The sequence below is a fragment of the Lutjanus erythropterus genome, chromosome 22 (assembly GCF_056507025.1).
Source record: "Lutjanus erythropterus isolate fLutEry1 chromosome 22, fLutEry1.hap2, whole genome shotgun sequence".
Classification (NCBI taxonomy): domain Eukaryota; kingdom Metazoa; phylum Chordata; class Actinopteri; order Lutjaniformes; family Lutjanidae; genus Lutjanus; species Lutjanus erythropterus.
The window spans coordinates 8,721,819-8,743,841 of record NC_139338.1 but is presented as its reverse complement, the minus strand read 5'-3'; the positions used below and the strand labels follow the sequence as shown (position 1 = coordinate 8,743,841).

Genomic DNA, 22,023 nt, shown 5'->3' with positions numbered 1-22,023 from the left:
GTTTTTTTTTTTAATTCCTAAAGATTATAGCCCGGTTTGACTGGAAACGTTCACTCTTGGAGAACCTGCCAAATGTCAGCCAGCACTACATAAAGACGTAAAGATTGTATTAGTCACGCACACACACACGCAAACACACTCACACACGCTCCTAATTCGGTGTCCTAATTCATGTCAGCAGGCTCGCTCCGCTGACAGACAGTGGCAGCATGCATGCAGGTCTTTGCAGCAACATGCGCCAAGAGCCAAGAGCCATCTGTCCTGTAACACACACACACACACACACACACACACACACACACACACACACACACACACACACACACACAAACACACACACAGAGGGCCGTAGATTATGTTGTGTGTGTGTGTGTGAGAGAGAGAGAGAGAGAGAGAGAGAGAGAGAGAGAGAGAGAGAGAGAGAGAGAGAGAGAGAGCATTACGCACACCCTGATCCGATCCTCTCCAAACAGATCAGATCAGAAGCAGTGTGTGTGGCGCACAGACCGGCGGCAGCCCTCACAGAGTGGGAAGTTTTCGCCAAAGGATTCTGTCTAAATATTAAATCACCTTCATGTCGACTCTGTTGGATACTAACCTGCCGATGCTATGGTTACCTTTATTACGGTAGGAACTGCTTCTTTATTTGCTTTGATTTGGAGCACTTTTCTCGCTGGAGAACTCTTTGGTTCTTGTGGAATCTGACAGTACATAAGTGACAGAGACTGACCCAAAGTGTTCAGTATGTTCAGCAGACTTTAAAAGAAGCCAGAGACGCACAAAGTTGTGCTCTTGGTGCGTAAAATCGTGTGATGATGAGCCTTGGAGCTGCTGGAGTTGCTTTGGAAAGTTTTGGAAACTAAATTTGGCACAACAGAGGCGCCTAAATTGGTTTGGAGTGCAGCTCCAGATTAAATATTTACTTTTTGTAGCACAGAGGAGTTGCATGACACGTTCAGGGACGTGTTCCTCCCCTGAGCTTGGCAGGTAAAACAAAGTAGAATGCGGGCCGTGCGTGCGCTGCCTCCGGGGGGAAAGCAGCGCGGAAAGATTCACCTCTTCTCTCGGTGTGTTTGTGTGCACAGGTAGACAGAGGGGATGTGTCTCTCCAAAGCTCGCTTACGCACACAAACACACAAATATTTGGCTGTTTTCTCATGCACCCGGGAGCCTTTGCTCTTTTCAAAGGCGTGTGCAGGCGGCGCGTCACAGGCTGAGTGTGCACAGCCCGGGAACGGTTCAGATGTGGCTCAGCTTGTATCTTTGGATTACCGACGCGCTAATTGTGCCTCGGCTCGCTGTTTAGTGGCGGTGAAAGCTCATATGTCACAGTTGACTCAAATTGACACAGTTGAGGCGGACTAGGAGTTCAATCCTCTTTTTCCCTCCCTTGCGCGTTCCCTGCCCCTGTGCATGCCTGCAAGTTTGTTTGTGTATGCATGTAAACTATAGACTGCTGGGTGCGCATGAGGTGGAGAGGTGCAGAGGCCCTCTCCAGCGCCTTCTGCGGACCTACTCTCTCCCGAATTCGCCCTTTTTTGATAAATGCAACGAAATAATTCCTAATTTTTGGAACAAGCTTTATAGTTAAGGAAGGTTTTCCTGGCCACAGTCGCTTTACTGCTTTCTATCGGTGGAAACTTTTGGGTTTATTAATAATAAGGCTGCAACAAAGAATATTTTCGATGTCTTTATGGATGAATCAAGTAGTTGTTCAGGCCATAAAATGGTGAAAAATATCAAAAGGGTAAGATGACATCCTGAAAGGTCTTGTTTTGTCCACAACTCAAAGTTTTTCAGTTTACTATCAGAGAGAACTAAAGAAACCAGAAAATAATCACAATTAAGAAGCTGCACTCAGAATTTTGACTTTTCTTGCATAAAAAAGTTCAAACCGATCTGATTATAAATTGTTGGCAAATAATACTTTACATCTATTTGATCAATTATTCAGCACATTATGTGCATGAAAAACTGGGAGAAAAATACAGATTTTTTTACTTGTTTAAGGATAAAAAACTTAACAGGATTCTTAAGGGTGCTGGAAATCCTTGACAGCAGGTTTGAAAAGTCCTTGGATTTTTATAGTAAGTGCTTGAAACCGTTTGAAATTTTAATTGCATTACTATAGTAATAAATAGTTGTAATAAATCATTGACTGAATGCTTTGCTTATTAATGAGAGACAAAATAAGCCAGATGTGAGCTCAGTCAGGCAGGTGACACATGTCTTTGTTGTGTTTCATTGTCCTTTAATTTGACACCCCTTTACAGAATTGAATTACAAAGCGAAAGTTATTGAAAAGTGTTTGGAAATGGTCTAGGTATGCTTTAAAGACAGAATAGGCCAAATAAACCACACATCACCATTTTCTTGACTGTATGGAGCTGAAGGTTTCTGCAGAGTTGTGGTTAATGTGTGTTTTATGTGAATTTTGTGTGCATGTTTTGATACATTTTATATCCCCTCATTTTGCCCTGATGTCTCCACCTCCCCAAATTTGCCTTTTTGCATAAATGCAACTAAATATTTCTTGGAACAAGTGAGTGCCACAGTAATGTGGCCAGTTACACTTCCACAGAACATTATGTGTATTAAACACAGGGCTACACAATTAATCAAGATATTATCAAAATCAAAATATGGCCTAAAGCAATATTCAAAATGAAAATGCTGCAGTTTTTCCATGAAGTACATGTCATGCTGCATAGATGTCCTGGCCTACAAATCTTGTTCTCCAGATGCAAGAAAACATGTTTGTTTGGTACAGACCCCAACAAATGTCACATCATCATTAATTTAATAGTTTTTTCCCATTGATTCTTCCTAATTAAAACTATAAAAGTTACAATTTTTCCTATTGTTTAAGGGAAAAAAAAAACACTTCAACAACAGATTAAACCAAAAAAAAAAAAAAAAAACAGCTTTATGGAGCTTTTATTTAGAAAAATGTTGTATATTATGCCTGTAATGTGTGTTTTGCATTAATTTGTGTGCATGTGTGAATACTTTTGATATCTTGTTATTTTCCACCAGCCATGCACGGCTGATTTCCACCTCTCAAACACCAGAATTTGAATGTTTGGAGCTGTTGATGGGGTTAGAGCCAAATAGCCCAGTAACCCAAAAATGCTAATGCTGCGAGCGTGTTTGTCTGTACGTGTGTCCAGTCTGATAATGTAACATAACATGGAGGCAACTCTGCGTTATGTGCTGCAGTTGTCTGATGTGACATGTGGTCCGGGCAGCTTTGCGTAATGGCGCGCATCAGTGGGCGTCTTGAGCCCGTGGTGGATGCTTTCCTGCTGCTGTGGTGGGAGTCCACTAATGTGGAGCAGCTCAGAGGCCGCTGGAGCAGCTGTTGCAGCGACGGATTTGACGCACAGCCCCTCCTGACATGCAGCAGGACGAGGAAATTAGGACGCAAGGAAGGAGGAGGAGAGAGACAGGGGCTGGTTCCATTCTGGAACTCCCTTTATGGGCACTTGAGGCAAAAAAAAAAAAAAAGTCCTCCAAGGCACCCTGAGATATGCTGTCTACTCCAGCTGTGGGCTGTTGCGTGCACTGTGGGTGCAGTGCAGCTGCAAAAGCTCAGTTTAACAACATTCATTTTGTGTTTTACTGCAGGAGAAAAGATAAAAATTAGGAGTGAGGGGTGTGAACAGATTAGAGGCTGGATTTAAGAGAAGAACATATAGTAGATAAAGGTAGAACGGGGCTAAAATGGCTCCCAGGAGGCTGATAATGTTACTATGGAGAGTTCCTGTTGTCCCTTCTGGCGCTGCATTCCAACCTTTCTGTGCTTTTGTGCTTCTGTCTCCCCTCCTCTATCAGCTTTACTCTTCCTTTTGTACACCAGTTACATTTGCTGCCCCATTTTCTTATATTTATGTTGCAGCATTTTGTCCAGGAGCATCATATGACAATAACAAACAGCATAAAACTTTGCCTCGAGGTTTATGGCGCCGTTCGGAAGTTGCTGGTTTACATTCTCAGACAAACAGAGACAATGTGTCCAGAATAGATGTCTAACTTTTGAGGTACCAGTGAGAAAAGATGACTGCCATCACAAAAGGCAAAGATCAAGACTGAAATGCGTATTAAATCATTCATTTTCACTCTCTCCGGCAGAGAGAGTGTCTGCTGCAGTGTTTGGTGTTGCAGAGTCTGGTGTCGAAATGTCTGTGGTTGGAAGCTTGCAGGTGTAGAATGTATACCTGTCAAGTGGGGATTAACTTTTCTGTGTTAATAGGGGGTTTAAATATACAAACAGACAGAAAAATAACATTCCCTTGCATCATTTAACATGTAATGTTTCTTGTAATGTTGATCAGTGATGAACCCTCCCTGGATTTGAGCATCAGCCAGACACTTGCAGAAGAAAAGGCTGGGTTGCTGTTGGTGTGATCCTTCCACAGATGTTTCATTCATTTGGGTTCATGACACCTCCGGTGGGACTGATGTCCTTGAACCTCCCTGTTCTGGAAATCTGTTCACTCAACATGTGATGTTTCACATTTCTTCACCGCTTAATCATGCTGTGTCATTATGTGTAAACCAATTTTCACTAAACACCTAAAATCCAGTTTTATTATATTACTGAATACAAGATAACGTGACATTTCAGTGAGGAAAAGACCACTCAAGGTGAACAAAATGTTAGAAAAGTGGTTGTGTGCTGGAAAATCATTTGGAACGTGAACCTTTTGGGACCAATTTTACTCAATAACACAAAGAAAACACCATGTGAACAAATCAAAAGAAGTTAAGCAAGTAAGAATTCTTTCGATGCTGAGGGAAGACATGGATTATTCAGTACGGGGTCCTTCAGACGTTACATCTTTTGCATGTGCACGTTCATCATTTCAAACAGAAAGGCTCAGATTGACAGGATTTGTCGTGACATGCCTGTTTTTGTGCACTGAGATGTAAAACTTTTTTGAATGCAACCAGCGCACCACAGGTCAGGTGATAAGAATTAAACAATGGGCTCCACAGGACCTGCTTCAGCTTTTCGTCCCAGGATGTTAACAACATCTGGATGAAAGGTCAGCCAACTGAAGATGCTGCAGCAACTACTTGTACTAATTCAGGGATACCCGGAGGTGTACAATCCATCATGTTCTTAAGGTTTTGACACCAAAGGAAGAAACAGTGCCTGGAGATGTATCAGCTGGTGAACATGTTGCTTTGTCACTAATTGTAACAGTTGAGAGTTGTGCCAGCTCGCCTACCATCATGCTCACCAGCGTGTATCAGAACATCCCTGAACGAGTGTAATGATTGCTAAGGAACAGCAAGCACGACAGTAGTGCAGCGTCTCAAACTCCTGGAATAAAAAGATGAAAAACAAAGCAGTGTCCACATGTTTTCAGACACAGCATCTGAACGGTCCCTAACTCTCCCTTCAAAAAGTATTTTTCCAAAAACAGTTATATTTAGGAAAATACATGCATAGGTTTTATTTACGTTGTGCTCACATGGTGCGTATCCCTACATAAACAGCCACAAACTAAGAACGTATTCTTCCAGTAAAGGAGGAATGATTGTGCTGGGTTTAATGGGAGCTCAGAGGTGACAGGGCCCAAACACAATGCACAGAGAGTGATTGGTGGGGGGGTGAGGGGGTTTGAGCCCCCTCACGGGTTAATCCGGCCCTGCCAGGGGGTGGCTGTCAGTTATTAGAGCTCAGAAGTCAGACTATAGACAGGAGATCACCATCACCTCTGTTTGAACTAAGATACTGTATATCTAAAGGTTAAGCTGTTCACATTTTTTCACATGGACATACTGGCTCTTAAAGGGATAGTTTTTTAAAGTTGGGTTTTATTAGGCACTTTATTAGGCACTGCATGTACAGTTGATGGCGGTTGGCATGCAGTTTGAAGAAGCAGGTGATGATGACGATGACGATGGACCTCAGACATCCGCAGTCCATCCTCTGGTCAAAAATACTCCAAAGTTTATTTGAACGTAATATAAGACTTCAGCAGGAGGACCGAGTGGATATCTTCCAAAGTACAGAATTCTGTCTTTTTCCCTAGGCGGTGCTCAGCTGCGGTGAGGGGATAGTAATGCAAAGAGGGAATTTTATACTGAAATGACTTGGAAGATGATCACTTCATTTGTCCAGATCAGCTTGCTCAAGCTTCATGTTAACTTCAAACAGACTTCAGTACGCACTGCATGAGAACTGTGGACTTTCTCCCTCATCACTTACAATGGAAGTGCTTTAGGAAGAGATCTCTTAATGGCCAGTATGAATCAAAAGAATGATTGAAACAAGTAGAACCTGTTCCAATGTACAAAAAGGCTGATAACTATTGTTTTAAGACAGACTGGAAAGAATGTGAACCAAGCTTTTAAAATCAAAATGTCCTTTGCCCAAGGATTATATGATTTTGGTATTGATCCAGATCCAAAATCATATCAGGGACTTAGCTCAGCTCTGCAGCATTTTGGAAAATCTAGTCTTATAAATCTAAATCATCCAGTCATGTGTTTTGCATTTAGATGTTATTTTCAAGAAAAATCTAACTAAGAACACAAATTGACATTGTGTTCAAAAATGTGTTTTTAACATGAACATGTCCAGTGTTTGAAAAAGCATTTGAGATGGAAATATTATGGAAAGAGAAAGTAATTGGTGGGTGAGAATAAGTTAAACCATCTGCATCCTATCACAGCTGCTCTGTTCAGTTAGACCCATGTCACATTCAGTGGCACCAACTTCACATCATCCAGGCGTGGTTACTCGCAATCGCCAAGAGACAATCTGACTTCCAGGGGGCAGGGGGAGAGGAAAACTACAATCAGGTCAAATGTCGGCAGGGTAAAGAAATGATCAACATAAACCACCATGTTCTGAACAGACACATTACACACTCTAACAAAAAGCAACATGGATTTTGGAACAGAAAAAATTCAGCTCAGTGCATCACTAGGTCTAAGCCTGATGGGAAATGTGGGCCATCGCTAAGCCTTTGTTATTTTGACCACTAGATGATGACAGCACACTTAACAATGTTTCTACCCCGTGACGTGTTGATTATGTCTATTATTGGCAACAATCACATGATGGATGCTGACAGTCTGTGGAATTACACACCAGAAATAAAGATATTGGGCATTAGCCTCATGTTTACATGTGCATTGTCAGAAAAATGGACATGAAGTATGAATATTGCTTCAGTTTGTCAAAATCCATCTGTCTTTGCTTAATAATCATAATAATCATAATCATATCCATAACATCAACTCCTCTTGTGGAGCGCAGAGCCAGTTTCGGTGAGCAGGCAGATGGAGAACAGAGATACATTGTGTCAGATCCACGGAAAAGAGAAAACTGGTTTGTAATTTAGGATTTAAAATTCCTTCATCACTTGTGCTGACATGCCGCTTCACCAGAAACGTCCCTAAATAAATAGTAGTACACGGATTCTAGAGGTTTTACCAAGACAGGTCTGATAGGAAGTTAGTTAAAACTGCCTTAATGTCCGCGTAGTTAAAAACTAATCGTTGATCATGCCCTCAGTTGTCACTGTAAGGACCGATTAGCACAAAGTCTAGCACCAACACTAACTTTTGCCATCCCTGAAGTGTTTGCACCCACTCCTCTGCGACTCTAAAAGCACTTAACAGATGTGTCTTGCAGGTTGTTTCTGCTCTTTAAGACATTGAGGGGGTTTGTGATTAAAGTCAAGTGGAGCTCAAGTACTTCTTAAATACATTTGTGTCAAATGTGGCGTTTGGGGTCAAGGGTTTGAAAGGGCTTTTTTTTCTAGCAGGTTCGTGAACGTGAGTGGCTTCTGCGTACTGAAGTCCTTTAAATATGTGATGCTTCATTCCAAAGGGATGAGAGAGGCAAAAGATGTTGCTGAGTTCATCGTGTGTTTAGGACTGAGGGTTTTTCCATCCTCCTTTTGCTCTTGTGTGTGTGGATCAAGCTGTTCCTCTCATTCTATATGGTTACAGTTTCACAGGCCTGCCTGCTCCGACATGGTTTACACATTTAGCGGAGTGTTTATATGCCGCACATTCTTATGGCTAGTTAGAGCAAAACACAGTGTAAGGATCTGGATCAGACAGCTTTCTCTGCTCTGTGGAACAGAAACACACATATACATGTCAGGAGATTCATTTAGGGAATTCATTCCTTTAACCTGTAACCTGAACTGCCTTCCTTCATGTAAACAATCCTAAATCTTAACTGAAATCCTAGCACAGCTCCAGCGAGACAAAAGTTTCCTCGTCTTTCCCACAATTCCCCAAGGCAGAGCAGATAGAGATCATGTGGTTTTCAAGGTGAGGCCCTCTGTCTTCCCAGCAGTTCGGTCATATGACGGTTCAGCCCTCCTCTTTCTGACTGTTTTGCCCCCGTAATCTGCCTCTCTGTCTCAACGATTTTCTTTATCTCCCTCACATTTACTGTCTGGATCTTTACGTCCCTCATTTGTCCCTCTCCCTCTCTCTACGTCCTCCCCTCTCCATCTCGAGCCTGTTTTCCTTTCCACTCTCTCCGTTTGCACATTAAAAGGTAGACTCAGTGACCTCCTGATAGTGTCCCAATCCTGATACAGCTGATCACTGATAGCGTCCACAGGGATGACTTCCCGTACAATCTTTCATTTACTTATATGCCTCTACCAGTGGTGGACTTTCCCTTTCTGAGGGACAGAGGTAAAATAATAAAAAGGGCACCAGCTGTATGCTGTAGGCATCAGTGTCATGGTGCATTTATGGTGAAACAGTCCCAAACCTTGTATTAGATTTCAACTATTTTATTATGTGACTTAAAGTACAACAACTAATATACCTCTGTACTAAAAACACACAGAGACCGATAAACCTTTTAACCATTTGGAGGCACATAGAGGCCAACTGTTTTTCTAACATTTAGGGCAGCTTATGCCACTGGATTGCATTTTCTCCACTGGAAGGGCACCTTAAAGGACCATTTATCATGTTTTATACACTTTAATGGCACCTTAGAGGGCACACTTTCACATTTTATACAATGGAACGGCACTGTAGAGGTTTTTTTTTATCATGTTTTATGCACCTTAAAGGCATCCAAAAGGGTACTTTCGTGGCATTCTTTCGAACCCAAGGGCACTAGGGCACTGAGTCTACCAGTAGCATTTACGGATTTTTTATAAACTAGCAGTTGATCCATGCATGTACAGTATGTTGGTGTGCAGCTTTGAGTAACTTTCATAACCCTCATTAACTTGCATCTCAAGCCTTCTTTGGTCTAAATCTGATGTTAAATTGTGGATTGCATTTAAACTTAGCAGTAAAATAAATACAGAATACACAGAGAAATCAGATATCTTGTTTAATCCTATCAGTCTGACTGTACATGTATCCCCTGTCGCTTCATCTCTGTCCACTAATATGGTAAGTCATTTCTTGGAAGAAGGCCACTAATCACATTGACTCTTTCCTGATTGATTTGCAAATTTCCTGGCTTGACTCATGCAAAAATGTTTATTTCTAAACCTTCAATGAACGGGAGACTGGCTGGTTCACATTACACGCTGGAGCAGTGTGAGGCGGCGTTGTCGCCGAACTGCTGCGGCTCACACACGTTGTGGTGTCCACGCAGGCTGTGTTTCTGCTGCGATGCAGCTGCTGAAGGTTCTATCTTTCTACACAGAGTTTGCAGAAGAGTTTGAAGAGAAGAAAATAGCATTTTTCTGAAGTGCAATCAGTGATTTCCCCCTCATTCAGAGAGAGAGGGAGGGAGGAATGGATAGAGGGAGAAGTCTGCGACATACTGCACAGATGTACACAATTAAACTGTACTGACAGGTGTCCTGTTGCTGATATAATGTTGATCTGACTGTCAGCAGACCATTTTTGTTGTGTATTTTGCCGAGAACCATGTGCATCACGCTGAAAAAGTAGGCGAGCCTCCGAATCTCCAGATGAAGCGTGGCGAGAGCAGGGCCTGACACACGCATGACATGCGCTGCTCAAGCAGGCTGTATGGACACTCAAACCGGTTTACATGGGTGCCAGAATGAAAACCATCTTCTGCATTCAAAATCCTACTTATAATAACAGCAAATACTTGTTACTGCATAAATTTGCCCTTGTGACTGATACATTATTATACATACTGTGTATTAGTGGTTGACTGATGGATTTTTCACTGCAGACACTTAGAGAGCAGGGTGGAAGATGGTGATCCACTATTCCATGCACATTACAATGTAATATAAGTGGTTACCTCATGTAATAACATGTTTTGGATGGGATATTTATTAATGAATGAAACAGATAAATACAATAGTTTATTATTACATAAAATATATTTGTTGCTAGTCAGTAACAGTTTTACTTCAGATTGTTAGTACTGATGCATGCATGTACATATAAAGCAGCAGTTTACTGTAGTAACTAATCCAGGTTGAGGAGGTTTTCACTACTTTGTCCACTGTAAGGTCATTTATTTTAGCGGTTTCCATTCTCAGGGTTGGGCCCCGAGATGGGAAGGAGTCATAAGCTAAGTATGAAGGGTCATGGCATCAAGTAGAGGCACATTAATCATTTTTATTTATGTTAATGGTCTGAACAGTTCAAATGAAACAATCTGAAAGTCAAGAGAGTAAATGTCTCTTTGATGGAACTGTTTACATCTAAGAAACGTGACAAGAGTAATCTATCAAGTAACTAATTGCAGCTGTCAGATAAATGTAACACAATGATAACTACAATATTTTCCTCCAAACTGTAGTGGTGTACAGGGTTTCCCCCAGTGTATTTCTGCACCAAGCTTAAGCTGATCGCCCCACCAGACACAAATATCAGGGAAAATTAGCATTCCAAGACTGTGCACTGTCAGATTCCTTGTAAAACTGTACTATTGGTTTGTCTTTTTTAAAATGCATGTTGAATAAATGACTAATTCATGACAACAAATTAAATAGTAATATTTTTAAATCTCCAGTCAGTTTTAAATTCTCAATTTTCATGATTCCAGTCAGGACTGTGTTATTATAGAAACTATAGGGCTCTACCTTAATGCTGCCATCAGTCTGTCGCTGGCCCACACAGGGCCCCCATCAGAAAAGACACCTAAAGATACTTGCCACTAGGCCTAATGACATTGCTTGTGGAAGGAAGGTGTAAAAGATTCTGATCCAGATTACTTTACTATCCATTAAATTCACATAAAATGGAAATTTGTCTTTGGAACTGGCATATGGGGAGAACACATTCCAAGGATAAAGTGCCCTAAAACAGAGAAACTGCCTAAGGAATTATATGCACTCTTTATTTAGGATGTCAGATGAGTGTCTAAAAAGTTACACATTTCCATTAAATTTTGTTGACAGGTCATCCTTATCCAATGTACCACTGGATTATATCTGGTAATTATATCTGATAAGATCCGGGCCTTTTGCCATGAAGAAGATTATTGTTTAAAGACACTATAACCCTGAGTCAAGACAAATTTGCTTCAAACAGAAACTGTTTTAGCAGAGTTACACCATCTGAGCAGCTTCTTGTTAATCTGTTAATAGAAGGCCATTGTATAAATAGTTTAGATTTGTCATGAAGATGTTATTTTGGCAACAGATTCTACCGTTGTACACTTCTCTTACATCACCTCCATGAAAAAAGGGGAAAACCTGCTTTTGGTAAAAGGACTCTTGTATTTCCATCTTGTTTTACACAGATGATTCCTTCATAGCAGTAACAGCAGAGAGGCCGCTCCAGTGCGTCTCAGATTTGTTGTATAATCACGGCTCAAATAGTTGGGAGCGGCCATCTCCCATTTTCTCCGTATGGAATGAGAAGCCTATAGGTGACATCTGTGTGGGCTGATGTGTCAGGTTAGTGGCCACCTTTGATATTTGAGCTGACAGATGTTCAGACGGCCGCAGGGTGAAACCTGCTGAGTCTAAACCGCAATCACACACACAGCACACACAGTCCCAATCCCCACTTGTCCACACATTTGGTTAAACTCTAACCCAAACAGGAGGCTAATCCTAACTTTTATGTTTACCTTAAAGACAAAATCCTAACCTTAAACTTAAGCCCTTGGCAGGAAACATCACTCTCTCCAAACAAACCAAACTTCAAAGGCAAAATCAGCAATTTTACTTCACAGATTAAAGGAGTTGCTGGTCTGCTGCTGACTCGATAGTTTGTTTGTGTTATTGTGTGAGTCCGAACTATCCTTGAAAAAGACCAAAGTCACACAATAACACACACAAACTAACATATCGAATAATAACGTAGACTTAAACTCTTTAGATGGCTAAAACACTTTTTGCTGCTGACCCTGTCCACAGCAGTTCAGTTCAGTGCTTGGTGTCTCAGCTGGTACTCCTCTCTGCTCCTCCTGACTGAGGGTGCGTTGATCACCATCTACTGTAGACCATGTACTGACTATGAATAAGTACCTCATACAAACCCACTTAAAATAATCTAAACTATCCCTTAAAAGCCTCATTTTATGTGGCAAATCAAAAATCGCCAAAACGGAACATGCATGGTTTTCATTGGACAGTGAATTTGTGTGGCCGCTATGTTTACAAACTGTGTGAAAGTTGCAGTGGAGCATGAACTTAGCTTGAGATATGTAATCAAATTGAAATGGCTTTGTTGGCTTGACCATAATCGGATAGAGGACTGCCAAAGTGCTGTATGAATACTGACATTAGTAATGTGTTATCTGTCACAGATAATGCTCTTGATAGCCTGGACTGATTTGAAAAAGTGTGCTGCTGTGGTGCGTTCATGTGCCGGCTGGAGGCTCGGACCATCTGAGTCTTCAGAGTTGTGCGTTGCTGTGAGGACAGAGAAGAACGAATGTTTTTGCTCCTTATTGTCAGGCCAAAGCAGGTTTACGGTTTTCGACAGAATGGATTTCACAATCCTTGTTCCTCTGCAGTACTATGCCTGTTGCTGCTGTTTGAAATTTGCTTTTTACTGATATTGTTTATCCCCCAGGTGCATCCCAATCCGTTATTCCTAGGAACTATGTCCAAAGTCAACACGAGCTGGATTTAGACATGATGCAAGGTGTCAACATGAGTCCCTGCAGTGTAGGTTTTGATTTTTAGCTCAGTCAGATTTTATGCACCGATTGCATCCCTGCAACTCTTAAGAGCTATATCACACATGATTGTACTGTATCATGCTTTAATTAATATTCCCTACAGTAACTACTTAACTTAATTTTGTGATTTATCAACAGTGGACCACACATTAACCTACAGAACTGAAGTCATATCCAGGTTATTTGGCTTTGTTTCATTACTGAATGGGAATATACCCATGTGTGGACAGATGGGGATGTCATTCTAGTTCTTTCTACTTTTACTACCTAGGTCTATTGCCGCCTTTGCAAATTATGCACTGTTGCATGCAGTATGCATACAATTGGGACACACTACTTTTACTTTTGCACCTTAAACTTTGACCCTCCTGTTCATACATCCGTCACACTGTGAAGCGTGAAATTTGAAGTAAAGAGAAAAGTGTGCGATCTGGAATGCAGCTTGACAATCTGGTATTTTTTTGCAAACTGAATTTACACACTGTGTAATAGGACATACTAAATCTTTTTTATGTTGGCAATGTTAGCAATGGATCATTAAAAAAAAACCCACATGAGGTTTTTCAGAATTATAGTATCACTGTTCTGTCTAGGAACAGGATGTTCCTGCTTAAGATGCTTTATATATGGACTCCTTGAAAGCACTAGTCAAGTCATCACAAAAAATCTCAACTCAAGACTATATGTGTATATATATATATATAGACTTTGACTTTGTTTTACATGTCTGTTGCACCTCTTTTGTGATTTTAGTCTTGTGTGTCTTGTGTGTCTTGTGTGTCTTGGCCTTTCATCCTTAAATAAGTCCTCTATTTAAGGTCAAAATGTTTTATTCAGCAGCACAATATAAATCAAACTGATTTTACTGTACTGGCTTGTTTCAGATGTTTACTATTAAAGCATGAATAGCCTGAAGAATGAGTACAGGGTAGTTGAGGATAAATGGAGACTAATTTTAGAGCTGGTTGGGCTTCATTTTCACGTTTCTCAACTCAGCACTGAACTGACAAGACCCTCATAGTTGGTAAAATACTTAGTAAAACCAGAGAGAAAGAAATTCCAACAGCATAATAATGTTTTGGTACAGAATAGCACGACTTCTTGCCACAGAGCATGTGGAAGGACAGTATGTGGTTGCTTGGTTTGCATCTAATAAGCATTGCAAAACACAAAGGGATCAGTTGTAGGAAAAGCAGGACCGCTTTTGTCCTAGAAGTACATCACATGAAAGACGGACAGCTGGAACCGTCAGCAGAGCTGTTCACATTATGCAAATGTAAAGAAAACCTACATGACAAATCCAAATAGCTGCATTTATTCAAATGTGTGAGTATAGTGATTAGTGAGTAGTGCAGCTCCTTCCAATGTAATGTCGGTACTTTTCCATCTCTGATCCTCAAGATGTACAATTACAGCTGTTCCACAGATTAAAGAGAAAGCATTCATTCTTTGTAAAGACAGAGTACTGTCCTGTACATGCTTCATTTCCTGCTGGGAATCTATAAAGTACTCTGGCTTTGAAGAGTAAATTTGTGTCATTTTGAATCAAAGGCTATCTAATGATATTCAGGGTATTACACAGACTGGCAGCTGCTATTTCACTTTAACATTATTGCCCCTGCCAGGGGATCAAGCAGTTGCTGCATGCATGAGTCAGTGAATGTGTGCGTGATCAACAGACCAGCAACTTGTCTGGACCTAATCTCAAATTCTCCTGGACTGATCATGCCTTTGACACCATGAGCGAGTACTGTGACTACTGTAGCCATGTTTAAAATGCCAAGCAACACAGTCTGTTGCTGTATTTCACTCAAAATAATTTAAACATGTTTTAAATTAATTTTAATCGATCCCATATTTTGAGATGTTTCAATAAAAAAAACAAAAATGATGCTAGATGAAGGGTCCAGGGATTCTCAAATCCGAGAAACATAAATATTGTTCAAAATTTGAGACTTCGATAAAAATGAACTAGATGAAAGTCAAGACATTCTGAGGCTACATAAAAAGGTCAGAGGATCACCAAAGTCTGAACAAAATTTCATAGTAATCCATCCAATAATTGTCAAACTATTTCAGTCTGGACCAAAGTTGTGGACTGACTTGCTGACTAACAGACAGACAGACAGACAGACAGACATTGCCATCCCCTGGAGTCATTACCATGAATAAACAGTCTAGTTTGTGAATTCAAAAACTTCCCATTGACTGTGTTCACACTGACCTGACCTGCATGTGACTCAGAGCTTAGTGTAAACAGAAATAAAACTTTCTATTCCAGTTAGGACATCATGGCTGTGACAGCGTGATGCCAGTCCCATATAGTTAAATCTCAACTAAGTAAATCTAAAATCAAGTCTGTAGATTTATCATAGTTTGGCAGCTCAGATGACTGATGTCGGCCAAGAAAAGACAGAGTAACACAAAGAAAGAGATATATCACAACTTAATTGGCCTTGGACAGACTCCTGACTAACAAACAAAACGGTTTGAGGAAAAAAAATGGATGAGGGTTCAATTGTTACGATTACTAATGTTTTTTTGTCATCTTAATATTGCAGTTATTCATCCTGGTGTGGCTGGCGCCATGATGTGTCCTGGCATGACCAGATGATAAAAGTCAGTCCGTGTGTTTGTTTTATTGTGAAAGTGCTTAAGTGCTGGTTTGGACAGAGAACACTGCTGTGTGTTACGTGAGAAAAAAACATTTCATCCATCCTGTTTTACAGTGATCGCTGACTGAGAAGTCAGAGAAGGAAAGACTCCAAAACATCAGGCTCAGCAAAATCCTAATTTGACACTGTGGGCTTGACAGGAGCCTCGCTGCAATGCCAAAATATTTTTAAAAACGGTAACTACACTCTTAGAAATAAGGGCTCTTCCTGAAGGACTGAGGTTCTACCCAGAACCATTTCCTACTGAAGAATGCTTTTTTGAAGAAAGGGTTTGTCAAGGCTCCTTCATAAGAATTACCCTTTGTGGAAGAAAGAGTTCTTCAAGAATTGTTGAAATTCTTGAAGAACTCTTTCATCAAGGGTTCATTGTAACATTATATGACAGGGTTTGCAGTAGAACCTCCTGGGTAGGTTTTAGATAAAACCTTCTGAATATAAAATGGCTTTTGGTAGAACCACCTGAGTGGGTCCTAGATAAAACCCTTGGAATATAACAAGGTTACTGATAGAACCCCCCGAGTGTGTTTCTGAGAAATCCCTTGGAATCTAAACAGTTTCTCAATAGAACCCGTTGGAATATAAAACGGATCTTGGTAGAACCCCTTTGGTGGGTCCTAGATAAAGCCCTTGGAATATAAAGAGGTTGGTAGAACCCCCAGAGAGGGTTCTGAGTGGAACATTACACTATAGAAAGGTTCTCTGTAGAATGCTGCAGAACTCTGAAAGGGTTCCAAGTGGAACCTTTATTAAAGGTTCTAGCAGGAACCAAACAGAATTCTCCGATGGGGACAAACCAAAGAGCACTTTATGGTTTGTAGTTAGCATTTTTATGTCTAAGAGTGTAGAGCATCTTGAAAGTGAAAACTATGTAATTTCTTTACAAAAGGGTTTTGTTTTTGACACATGGAACATCTGTTTTTTGGCAGACTGACACAGTGTCAGGTAGAGGATTTACTGTAATATGTGTTTTGAAGGCAACCTCGGATCTTTAAACAATGGCCTGTCAACACTCGGATATTTGTGGTAGAGTTAAAGACTTGACTTCTCTGCAGTCGCAGGCTGAGAGATGCTGGGGAGCGAAACCATGAAATTGTAGAAATTCTTTTATTTGCCAAAACAAAATAAGACCAAACCCACAGCCAAATGGATGACAGCAGGCCATTCATCATCCAGCATGTGATGCTCTTTACTGTTGGAGATCAAAGAGCTAAACATAGCGCAAGAGTTTCATTCAGAAATCAGATAATTGTTGCTTAGGGAAAGCAATATCTACTCTGACAGTGATGGATAGTATTTAACAATATTATCAGTGGTATTGAAAGAGTTATGTGTGTTCTCAGGTACTGACTGACTGTATGATAAGGTTCAGGTCAGAATTTGTCTCCTGGATTGAAGGTATGATAGTCGGGTATCTGAGGACAAGGTGCTCGCTTGCTGCTGCTTGAACATTTTGTTTTTGGTGTGTAAAGTTTGGAATCCCCACCTGTTTGGAGAAGATTTTTAGATGCGAGCCAAAAGCAACACCGAAGTCTAGTTTGGGCAAACAGAATGAATTTCTGACATACAGTTGGTGAGACAGGAAGCTTTACCCTGTTGCAGCCCAACATGTCTGCATATAAAGTATCACAAATTGGCTCAGTGTTTGTGACAAGTGGGGTCTCGTCCAGGTACGTCCTTGGACTGTCTGCTGGCTCCTCCAGCAAGGAGCTAGAAATAAAAACAACTGGATACTGTAGGCATCTGGAAAGAGCGTAAAGAAATGTAGATGCCACCATTAAAGTTATGACTCATCGTCATAACCTTTGCCTCAAGATAGCTGTTTTTTGGACCCTGAAACATCTTGAAATATTGATGAATTTCAGGCAGTAAATGTACATACATGTGCGCAGACTTGTAACATATAAATTGGTTAAGGGATGCTTTTATCCAAAGTGCCTGACAGTACAGTTAGTGCAGGTGTTTTTAGAACTGGCTACCCCAGAGGGACAAACATGTATGTTTGAGTGACTATACTTATGATGACCTCATGTGTCCTCAAACCTTTACAATCACCAAAACCCAACCCAAACTCTGAAATCTCTAAATTAAACCGCATTGATGGCCAGTGAAATGTTCTTACTTTGCCGTAATGTCCTCATAAGTCACATCACTGGTAACTCTAAAGCGAGCATATGCAACTTTTGCTAAATGGTAACCATGTGACCACAAGCGCCAATCACAGAATAGTGGTAAATAGTATATAAGTCTAGTAAGAGTAGCAAGGGTGTAGAATTGAGTAAGGATGGTAAGGACATGTCCCTCACAATAATTTAAAATACCTTGTTAAAAAGCAGCCCAACTCATGGTAATCCAGCCTAAAACCTGTCCAGTCGGACAGACCAATTTTAACCCCAATAATGCAACCAAATACAACCCAACAGAGCGGAAAACAATCTGGCAAAACTGATGTCATTCTGCGGGTTTCAACAAGTTTAATGTAAGACTTGTGAAAACAAAAAAAAAAGACTTTTGTTAATGCAATTTAATACTTCTTTCACCTCAACACTGGCAAAGAAAAATTGGAGTACATGTTGCCTTTGTTTTGTAGTTGAAACTGTGTGATCAGTGCTTTTTTTTTTTTTTTTTTCAAAAACACATTTAAAAGTGAGAATTAAGTTAATCCAACTTTTTAAAAGTAATGTTGATTTCATAATCCAATCAATTTCCATTAATTAAGACCTGTCAAAATTGTATTCAAGGCCTTTTTCAGGCTTAAAATTCATATTTTTTAGGTTTAGGCTTTTTAATTACCTGCAGAAACCCTGGATATGCCTGCACACAGCTCTAAGTTTGTAGCATTCTTCTGGATAAATAGGACAAAAATTGATAAGTGGAAAACATAGTTAGCGGTGCAGTCAGTCAGTCTGGCTATCTTCCTTTAACCATGGGATACAGAAGCAGTAAAAAATAACCCTCGATATCAGGATCTCAGTCAGATGACAAACAGTGCCGCAGAGAAGAAAAGAGCAGATCAGATCCTATCCTGAAAACACTCATCAGGACTTTTTATGACAAGACAGATTTACAGCAGTTCATTCTTTATCATTCAGGGAGAAGATTAATCATGTGGGCTGCACGTGACACATGTTAACCTCTCATTTGAGCCTTGTCTAATCTACCATGCTTTGAATTAACGATAATTAATAAAAGATGATGCACTGATTTAGTTTGAGGGCTACGATTTTCCCCACTTGGCACCAGGAACATCATGTGCTGCAGAAAAACAAACTGATGTCAAAAGTTTAAAGAAGAAAAATAAAATTAAAAATTAAAATTTGTACGTCAGTATAAATACTCCTACGACAAAAAGACGTAACTTTTCAAATGTGTCTAAAGTGATGCATTTGGAGACACGTATATGGTTTTTGGACATTTCGCACGAGATGCATTTTAAAGCACATGTGGTATTCAGAGATTTTACATGTGATGCATTCAGAGGCACATGTGGTTTTCAGATGTTTCACATGTGATGCATTCAGAGCCAAATGTGGTTTTTGGACGTTTCTCGCATGACGCATTTGGAGGCATGTGTGATTTTCGGACTTTTCACATGTGATGCATTCAGAGGAAAAACTTCTCACATGATGCGTACAGAGGCACTTGTGTTTTTTGGACATTTCACATGTGATGTATCTGGGGGTACACATGTTTTTCAAAGGTTTCATGTGATGCATTCAGAGGAACATGTAGTTTTTGGATATTTCACTCGTTTTGCATTCAGTGGTACATGTGGTTTTTGGACGACTCATACTGTCCATGATGCATTCACAGGAATGCGATTTTCAGATGTTTCACATGCAAGGTATTTAGCCATGTCTTTGAAACTTACTTATCAGGCTCTCTGTTACTCTACGATGAATCTGCTAGGGGCCCTTGGAGAAAATGAGATTCTAGGCCCCATTCCTCCCACTGTGTGTTTAATATGTAAAGTGATTCTGTGCTAGAATATTACCTTCTGTGTGTTACGATTAAACACATTCATCCTGGAATATGAAACTTAAAGGATTTAAATATAAATTTTGACATGATTGGGTAACAAATAGAAGCCAATTTAAAATGTGCAAATAAACTAGCAGCAGGTACAACTCAGGGCAATGAGGAGGACAATTTTAGTCTTGAAAAGGGCTTAAACACACCCTCATGCAGTGCACACTGTCAAGACCTACTCCAGCCTGACACCACAAGGTGTAAAACCTTCCTTAATAAATCTTTTTGCGTCTCATTCATTGCTGAAGTGTCTCCTAGTTTAAGTGGTGCACTGTCCAGCATGCTGAAGACCTAAAATGTAAAAATACACAGTCATAATGGAGCCATTCAGGGCGTTTGGAGTTCTGGGGCTCTAGGGGCAGTTGCCCACTTTGCCCAGTTGGTAATCCAGCCCTTGCCTCTTCACCATTAATCCAGGAACTACTACCATCATACACAAACACACAGACACACACACACACACACTGAAGCAAGGTCATGTTGAGCCGTACAGTCTATTCCTGTGTCTGTGATTCTATTAGGACTGACACTGGATTAGCTCCCCTGATCTCTGTGGCTGATTTGGGTTGGTTATTATAACCTATTACTGCTTGGTCTCTCTCACTCTCACACACAACCAGTGTTCACACTTCACATCTCTTACACAGTGGTCAGATCAACTGCGTTTCGGCCTTTGTTCGATCTCCTCCCGGGGCTCCATGTCAAGCCAGAGTTGTGGATTTAAGTGTCGGCGTGTTATGAAGTGAACTTAAATGTAACTCTCGATTGCTCTCAAGGATAAATGTGGGAAGGGAAAACAAATAAAACAAAACAAAACAAAAAAGATTTTTCAAAAAAAAGTGGGAAATCGCAAACAGTGCCAGCGTCTGTTCAGTGTGTTTGTGCAGTCTACATGGACTTTGTCAGACATAGCACATAATGAAAAACCACATCAAAGTAATAACACATTCTCGTCCTTCACCCTTTGACAAAAACCTGAGGAAATCTAACACTGCGGCCAGTGCTGTTGTGTCTGTCTGGCCTGTTGTGTAAGAAGCAGATGGATCAAGGCTTTCTTCTTCTATTTCTTCCTCTCTCTCTTTCACATGAGGACTAAACAGATGTGTGTCAACACTGCTACACTTGTGTATCCCACTGACCGGGCAGGTCTGTGAGTTCGCTTTGCCACCCAAACACTTGGGCAGCTGGTTTCACTCAGCAGATCGTCGTCTCTGTTTGAAGTGTGAAACCTCAGATAAACAGAAACACCTTCCAGTGACACAGCACTCAGTATTAATTTTACCTGCACAGTTCGGCCTCACAGTAGCACATGGTACTAAATACACTACTGGCAAGCCAGCCACAAGGGATGGCAAGCAAACGCAATGTGCACTTTCAGTTTTTTCTTTTTTTCATGAAGCTAGACCCGTCTTGTTTTACACATCAGTGCATGCTGAATGAATTTGACAAGCAATACAAGTAACAGTACAAGCTTAAGAATGACTTGATACACACTGTCCAGTGGTGGTTTGAGATTGCCAGCTGTTTTGACCCAGGAGCTCAGTATATATAGAAATAGCACACAAAGAAACAACTTAAAAACTACCATAACTTTTATTTGTTTCAGTAACTTATAGTTTCAGTTATTTGTTTCAGTAACATGGAGTCAGTGCCAAATCAGTGCAAGAAAGTGATAATTTGATTACAATTTATAATTTTGTGGTTACACTTTACAATAATGTAAATACAATTTAAGTAGATACCAGGGAACAAATGAGGAAAGAATGAGGAACTAACTGCCAGCGAACCATTAGTTAATGGGTAATAAATATTATAGAGTTGATTAATTAAAAAAAGAGTAACTAATGAACAGGCTATGATGGACTAATGATTCAACACTCAGTTATTACTCAATGTTATGCACAATTTTACTTGAAGGGACACAAAGTGGGTAGCCAAGTAATCAGAACATAATGATTATGAAGTAATGAGAGACCACTTGGTAACTACTTAGTATTACAGTACAAAGCAGACTACTAAATCTCTACTTTGCACACATTTCTTGGGTGTGTTAATGTTAATTTTCTTTCCATAAGAAGAGCCAAATGGTTTCATAAGAGGAAAATTCCAAAGTCTTCTAAACAGCATTAAAGTTGCCCTGATGAATTTTCTGATTACATTTCGTCTGTGTTATTCACCATAACATGTACGTATCCCTGGGGCATTACAAACGTGTTGAATCCATCCCTTTCCTCATAAAACATT

At 40.4% G+C, this 22,023-nt stretch overlaps 1 protein-coding gene across 1 annotated transcript in view; it reads left to right on the top strand.

Annotated features, from left to right (window-relative positions):
• The first annotated feature begins 461 nt into the window (after positions 1–461).
• The window catches only part of ntf3 (neurotrophin 3), a 46,471-nt gene continuing 24,909 nt past the window's right edge, over positions 462–22,023 (top strand). Inside the window, exon 1 of the mRNA XM_084710831.1 lies at positions 462–627. Within this exon, the coding sequence (XP_084566957.1) occupies positions 610–627 (18 nt within the window). The 5' untranslated portion in view covers positions 462–609. The remainder of the gene's footprint in view (positions 628–22,023) is intronic.